This window comes from Euphorbia lathyris, chromosome 3 (assembly GCF_963576675.1).
Source record: "Euphorbia lathyris chromosome 3, ddEupLath1.1, whole genome shotgun sequence".
Lineage (NCBI taxonomy): Eukaryota > Viridiplantae > Streptophyta > Magnoliopsida > Malpighiales > Euphorbiaceae > Euphorbia > Euphorbia lathyris.
In genome coordinates this window covers 5,521,264-5,529,338 of record NC_088912.1, presented here as the reverse complement: position 1 = coordinate 5,529,338, position 8,075 = coordinate 5,521,264, and the positions used below count along the sequence as shown (strand labels likewise).

Genomic DNA, 8,075 nt, shown 5'->3' with positions numbered 1-8,075 from the left:
TATTATATGTTTTATATTTAGATATGTATCATAAAAAATATATTTTATTTTTTTAATATTAATAAAATTTAATTTGTATTTAAACTTTTAAATATATAATATTAAAATTTAAAAATCTAATAAATTATATAATTTAAGTGAATTATAATACACATCCTATTATTTTATTATATTTATATATGTTAATAATATATTATAATAATAATAACTATTTTTCCTTTTCTTTTTTTTATTTTTTAATTAAAGGTTGGTTATCGAGGAGGAGCCGAAGACGGACATCCCAGCAAAGCTGGCACCCCCGACCTCAACCCCTCCTTTTCAATTTATATATATATAATTTTGTAAATTATTAAATTCTAATAAACTTGTCTCAAAAGAAAAAAAAAATTCTAATAAACTTTTGATTTTGTCATATTAAATTTATTAAAAATTTAGTATCTCAAAATATTGATGAGGATATCTCTACTACTATGGTCACCAAGGTAGCTGAAGAGAGAAAGGGGTAGAATTCATGTGGCATGCCGAGCCACATGCCACACCGCATGCCACAAAAGAAGCCAAAAAGATTAAAGTCCAAGAGCACCCTGACACATCGTGTCATATCTCACCCGACGTGCTAAGGAACTCAGCGTGTGATTGAATGGCGAAGAGCGTGAAAGATCCAGCACTTGGCTCGCACGCTGTGTGGATTATTTGGCACGGCGTGTGAATCCCTTTTAGTTGCCTTGTCCACCACTAATTACAGATAGGTGGAAATTATAGAGATAGAGAAATTAGATAGATAGAAGGTAAATTCGAGCAATTGTCACTAGAATTTGGGATCAGTTTCAAAAAAGATTGTTGAATTTTATTTTGTTAAACTTTATTTTCATTTGAATAAATTACTCTCCTTCTTTTCAACACAAAAAAAATCACTAGAATAGTGACACGACAATAATGTTGCAATAACGGGTTCTTATTTATGACATGCAACATAAAAAAACAATAAATTCTTATTTATTTAATTGTTTGAAACTGTAACGTGACACTAATGTATTTTATTTTATTTTATTTTATTATTAAATAGCTGTCATGTTATACGTAAAAATAAGTTTTTTTTAATGTGATTATCACATCCCTATCTATAGATTTTTTCTATCTGATTGGTTAGAATGAAACTGACCAAAGCCTAGTAGTTAAACAGAATTATTATTATTATTATTACTGAACATAAAACTAGAAAGGAAGCACACAAACTCTCAGCAAAGATACACAAAATGCTGAGACCTTATTTATTACTACAAATTACATCTCAACCATTGAACTAGAACTGAAGCATTTTTAGAGCACTGAGAGCCACTTTTCCACAACTTCTTCAGCAAGAATTTCCCCAGATCGTTCTTCTTCAACTGTTTTTCCAGATCCTTTATAGTAAAGCAAGATTGAAATATCTGGTTTAACTTGTGAAACACTGGATATAATTTTGTTACTACCGTCAGCATTTTTCAATGTCACCGGGGCTGTAAATATTCCGTTCCTACCACATTGTTGGATTTGTTTAGAAAGAGCATCCCATGAGTTTTCGAGACTAATAGTGTCGCTTTTCGGCTTATACTCCCCTAATAATTCATTCTCTATCTGTTTCTGAATGTATTGGAATCTTCCAGCTTCTGCAACCATTTGTATAACAACAAGAAGACTGTTTTTAACTTCAGTGGTAACAACACCATTGAAGCTATAAAGTGTATCGATTGCTTTCTTTAATGGCCCGATTCCTAATCCAACTTTGGATCTATCTCCCAAACTGGCATAATTGGTACCCAGTGTTAGTTTTTTTTTGCTTGTTCCATCAAAGAGGAGTTTTGTTGCATCAGAAGGAGCATCGCTTAAGAAGAAGGAATTACCGCCGGATTTAAACCCAATCACATATACATTAACAACAGTTATTGCTAATGTAACATCATATCTGGTTACGTTATTTATCAGATTTACCAGAAGATACTTATTTTTGTCTGTAATTTCTGATGGCTTTCGCAGTATTGGAATTTCATGGCTTTCAGAGTTACTGTCTAACTCTTTTCGTAAAGAGGACATTAAGCTTCTGTAGCTTCCATCACTGGCAAGATGGGTAGTAAATGACACACTTGGGTACGTAATTGCTGCATATTGACATGACCCGATTGCAATGTTGCAGCATAACCATGTTGCCAAAAGCATCAACATCTTCTTCATCTTTCCAACTTGCACCTGTTAGAAGTTCAAAGTATAGCAACAAAATTTAGCGACGGAAAGAGCTAATATCACTGGAAAAATGTCATTTAAGCGACTTCTCTATGGAAATAGCAAACGTCAATGTTGGAATTATCCTAAACCAGTCGCCAACTCTTTTCCTGAGTTAGCCACTGAATGATATTCGGCGGTAATTATCTACCAAAACCAGTTGCAGTTCACTGGTGTAACATATCAGCAACTTAATTATTAACCAGTAAGATGTGCAGGGTTTGGCGTAATGGTGTTGGGGGAATATATTATATGAAGTTATTTTAGTCATACTACAATACAATATGGATTCTTTGAGCAAATATTAAATAATTATGGACTATTTGTTTCCAAATTAATATAAAATTTGATTTATTTGATTTAACAACATGTTATTTTTTGGACTTTCCATCAATATGGATAGCTTGTGGACCAAATTTAAAAAATATGGATGGTAACCAAACAAAATTTTTAAATAATAAGAAAACAAATTATATACTAATGAGAAAGTAAGAATGAGTTATGTATATGTTATGCATATGAAGTAATAAATTAATTTACTTCCAAAATACAAAGATTATTAATTTTGAGAGAGAGATCTTTATTTACTTACAGAATAAGGAGGGAATAAGCAAGACACCAAAGTGATGGTTTTCAGCATTTCGATATCTTCTCTTTTTATAGAGGAAAATCTCTTGTTGATAAGATATTATTTTTTTTATTTTTTATTTTGTGTGGCTGTGTGGCTGTGTTTGTCTTGAAAACTATATCTATTGATGGGAAGAGTGGTTACTTACTAGGCTTAACGCATAAAAATATTGCTTAAGTGGGTGTTTGTTTTATCTTTTCGGATGAGCGTTTAGCATTTCACTTTAAACCGTAAGAAATATAGCATTTGGTTACGTTTTATATAACCGCATCGTTTAGCATTTTTTCTGCAAACTGCAGCGTTTTGGAGTTTTTCGTTTTTTGAACTTTTTGTAGTTATTTGTTATTAACAAAATTATCCTTCTTATTTCGATAAAATATTTTTAAAACATGCCCATATTGGACATTTTAAATACTCACAACGATATTTTAATATAATTTTACAAAACACTAATAATTAAACAGCTAAGAATAAACAACTAACAACAACAGCAAGCAGTTTACTGCAACTGCAAACAGCTAACAGCAACAGCTATTAGTTAACAGCTGAACTAAACAGGTCCTAAATCTCATCCAACCGTCACCATTTTCTCAATGCCTCCAAGCTGAGTTATGTCAGAATAATTAAGGTAACTAATTAACCAGCCTATCCGAATTTGATACGGTTTGGTGTTGAATGAGTTGATTTTAATTTTAAATTAATAATGGGTTTTTCTCTACTTAGACTAGAAAGAGTTAATCCGGATTTCAAGAAACTAAATCCGTAGGAAATGAAGGATCCTCATTGTTGAAAGTATGAAAACTCTAACAAGTTTCAAAAAGACTACAATATTTTTAATTCATCAAAAGTTAATTGATTACAAAAAAAAAAAAAAGATTGAATTTATATTACCAAAAAATCTAAAAGAACAAATTACAATAAAGGGAAAATGCATGCAATTAAATAATTAAAGCTTAAAGAAGTAATATGTGGTAGAGGTAAAGTGGTGGCATGAGTTGTAAATAAAGGGTAATGTGATTTGTAAATAAAGGGTGTTAAAGTTGTAATTATAGTGAAGCTCAAGTGAGGGGCAAGGTTGAATTATAAGGTTTTTTTAAAGAGGCCACTCGGTGAGTGGGATTCATATCGAAATTCCACATGACGAGTGAGATGCATGCTAAAAGTTCAGATCCCATTTTAATTATCCACACAATGAGTGGGAATAGCCCCACGCCGAGTGTGATCTATTTCTCATCCAAATGCCTCATTTTTGGCTTCGGTGTGTTGCCCCTTTGATCTTTTTTCTTCCACCACTCGTGTCCTCTCGTCTAGTCGACTAGATGCCTCCATCACAATCCAACCCTCTCAATTACTCGTCCATTCCATTATATAAGTCATTTAGGTTATTTAATACAAATTAAGAAATGCAATTAATATAGTGTCAAATTAATAAATTTATATTGGTTAACTAACAAAAATTTTCTCTCATGTAATGGTTGGATAATAAGTCTTGGAATGTTAAAAAACACATAGACTAAAACAAAAATTTATTACTTGAAACAAAAAACTAAACTAAGTCATTTTCAAAAAACTAAAATGACTTATATTTAGGAAAAAAATAACTGGCTATAATAACTTATAAAAAAAAGAATGAATGAAGTAATATATTTATATTCATAAATAAATTAAATTAAATTTAAATTGTGATAATGAACAATACAAATTTAATAATTTAGTCAATTAAGTCAATAAAATTCAATAAACGATGTGTCTACTTCAAACTATTTCCTTCAGGTATCTATTTGGATGGATCTACTTCGATGTGTCTACGTTGATGTATCTCTTTCAGGTATCTACTTAGACGGATCTACTTCGATGTGTGTACGTTGATGTATCTCCTCCAGGTGTCTACTTGGACGGATCTACTTCGATGTGTCTACGTTGATGTATCCCCTTCAGGTATCTAGTTGAGCGGACCTACTTCGACATATCTACATTGACGTATCTACTCATCGACGTATCTACTTCCATTATCTACCTGAGTGGATCTACCTTGGCCTATCTATTCATAGTATTTCTGTCGATGTATATCTACTCCGACGGATCTACCTATTGTATCTACTTCGACCCAGATTGACGGATCTCACTCTACATTGAATCCTGACAGATCATACTCAGATATGAGGCGTGGCTATAAGCCATTTCTATACTAGTGTGCGCACCTAATGGCGTATACCAGATGAATAACTGAGGCGGTTCCTAGAGATTACTTCCTTTACAAGGAGTGAACTTTCCTTCCTTGTTTAAGGAAGGATAGTTGCAAGCTTTCCTTCCTTAAACAAGGAAGGATATACATTCTGCCTATTTAAGTTTTCTTTCCTTCACAAGGAAGAATATACACTTACCTATTTTACCCTTTATTTTCTTTCTTTAGTTGTAAACCTAGTAGGGGTAATTACGTCTTTAGTTTTCTTTAGGGGAGGTATTTAAACCCCATATTTGTAAGGATATACAACTTTTTTTATCAATCAAAATTATATCTTCTCTTTGAGAGTGTTTTTAGGGTTCATCCCTCTTAACAATGTGGATTTCTAATTCCTTCAAGTTTAGCTTGTAAATCTGGGGGTTTCACGGCTCCTTTAAGAATTGAAATAGCCTCAACCTCTTCTCCATTGTTTGATTGAATTTGAATAAGATGATAGCTGTCGGCTCATCCGTGTGAGCACTCAGACTTTCAAATTAATATAACACTCAAAACTGAAGAGAAAGAAAAAACAAAGGTTATAGTTTTTCGGCGTACTTATAAGATTTCTATCCCTCATGTATTTATAAAATGTATGACCTTTTTCAACGATTTTCTATTAGTACCTTTTTACATCTCAGACTTCTATTGGAGCATCCACGCCTTCTAATAGCAAGTCATTACATGTAAAGGTCTTTCTTTGCTACGACAACATCTAGCAGATACGACCGTTCTTCAATTCTTTTCTATTAGTAGCTTTCTTATGCTTATTCATTAGCTTGTAAGAGAGGTAAACATAATATATTGTGGTAATTTAAGAATTGAAATAGCCTCAACCTCTTCTCCATTGTTTGATTGAATTTGAATAAGATGATAGATGTCGGCTCATCCGTGTGAGCACTCAGACTCTCAAATTAACACAATACTCAAACCTGAATAGAAAGAAAAAACAAAGGTTATAGATTTTCGGCGTACTTAGAAGATTTCTATCCCTCATGTATTTATAAAATGTATGACCTTTTTCAACGATTTTCTATTAGTACCTTTTTACATCTCAGACTTCTATTGGAGCATCCACGCCTTCTAATAGCAAGTCATTACATGTAAAGGTCTTTCTTTGCTACGACAACATCTAGCAGATACGACCGTTCTTCAGTTCTTTTCTATTAGTAGCTTTCTTATGCTTATTCATTAGCTTGTAAGAGAGGTAAACATAATATATTGTGGTAATTTAAGAATTGAAATAGCCTCAACCTCTTCTCCATTGTTTGATTGAATTTGAATAAGATGATAGATGTCGGCTCATCCGTGTGAGCACTCAGACTCTCAAATTAACACAATACTCAAACATGAATAGAAAGAAAAAACAAAGGTTATAGTTTTTCGGCGTACTTATAAGATTTCTATCCCTCATGTATTTATAAAATGTATGACCTTTTTCAACCAATTTCTATTAGTACCTTTTTACATCTCAGATTTCTATTGGAGCATCCACGCCTTCTAATAGCAAGTCATTACATGTAAAGGTCTTTCTTTGCTACGACAACATCTAGCAGATACGACCGTGCTTCAGTTCTTTTCTTCATTTCTTTTCTATTAGTACCTTTCTTATGCTTATTCATTAGCTTGTAAGAGAGGTAAATATAATATATTGTGGTAATTTAAGAATTGAAATAGCCTCAACCTCTTCTCCATTGTTTGATTGAATTTGAATAAGATGATAGCTGTCGGCTCATCCGTGTGAGCACTTAGACTCTCAAATTAACAAAATACTCAAACCTCAAGAGGTTGAAAAAACAAAGGTTATAGTTCTTCGGCGTACTTATAAGATTTCTATTCCTCATGTATTTACAAAATGTATGACCTTTTTCAACCATTTTCTATTAGTACCTTTTTACATCTCTGACTTCTATTGGAGCATCCATGCCTTCTAATAGCAAGTCATTACATGTAAAGGTCTTTCTTTGCTACGACAACATCTAGCAGATATGACCGTTCTTCAGTTCTTTTCTATTAGTACCTTTCTTATGCTTATTCATTAGCTTGTAAGAGAGGTAAACATAATATATTGTGGTAATTTAAGAATTGAAATAGCCTCAACCTCTTCTCCATTGTTTGATTGAATTTGAATAAGATGATAGTTGTCTGCTCATCCGTGTGAGCAGTCAGACTCTCAAATTAACACAATACTCAGACCTGAAGAGAAAGAAATAACAAAGATTATAGTTCTTCGGCGTACTTATCAGATTTCTATCCTTCATGTATTTATAAAATGTATGACCTTTTCCAACCATTTTCTATTAGTACCTTTTTACATCTCAGACTTCTATTGGAGCATCCACGCCTTCTAATAGCAAGTCATTACATGTAAAGGTCTTTCTTTGCTACGACAACATCTAGCAGATACGACCGTTCTTCAATTCTTTTCTATTAGTAGCTTTCTTATGCTTATTCATTAGCTTGTAAGAGAGGTAAACATAATATATTGTGGTAATTTAAGAATTGAAATAGCCTCAACCTCTTCTCCATTGTTTGATTGAATTTGAATAAGATGATAGATGTCGGCTCATCCGTGTGAGCACTCAGACTCTCAAATTAACACAATACTCAAACCTGAATAGAAAGAAAAAACAAAGGTTATAGTTTTTCGGCGTACTTATAAGATTTCTATCCCTCATGTATTTATAAAATGTATGACCTTTTTAAACCATTTTCTATTAGTACCTTTTTACATCTCAGACTTCTATTGGAGCATCCACGCCTTCTAATAGCAAGTCATTACATGTAAAGGTCTTTCTTTGCTACGACAACATCTAGCAGATACGACCGTTCTTCAGTTCTTTTCTTCAGTTCTTTTCTATTATTACCTTTCTTATGCTTATTCATTAGCTTGTAAGAGAGGTAAACATAATATATTGTGGTAATTTAAGAATTGAAATAGCCTCAACCTCTTCTCCATTGTTTGAT

At 32.5% G+C, this 8,075-nt stretch overlaps 1 protein-coding gene across 1 annotated transcript; it reads right to left on the bottom strand.

The window, feature by feature from the left end:
* Positions 1–1,172: 1,172 nt before the first annotated feature.
* On the bottom strand, positions 1,173–2,979 carry LOC136221942 (ribosome-inactivating protein cucurmosin-like). Its single transcript, XM_066009418.1, has 2 exons — positions 2,852–2,979; positions 1,173–2,226 (listed from the first exon to the last, which is right to left on the bottom strand). Exons 1-2 carry the CDS (start codon positions 2,897–2,899, stop codon positions 1,321–1,323), a joined length of 954 nt encoding a protein of 317 aa, XP_065865490.1. The 5' UTR covers positions 2,900–2,979; the 3' UTR covers positions 1,173–1,320.
* Between the last annotated feature and the right edge of the window lie 5,096 nt (positions 2,980–8,075).

What these genes read in the sequence shown, in the direction of transcription:
- LOC136221942 (XM_066009418.1), bottom strand. Translation starts at nt 2,899, where the DNA reads ATGCTGAAAACCATCACTTTGGTGTCTTGCTTATTCCCTCCTTATTCT. An exon ending in GCTTATTCCCTCCTTATTCT is followed by an intron (nt 2,227 to 2,851) that starts GTAAGTAAATAA and finishes AACTTCTAACAG; the next exon opens with GTGCAAGTTGGAAAGATGAA.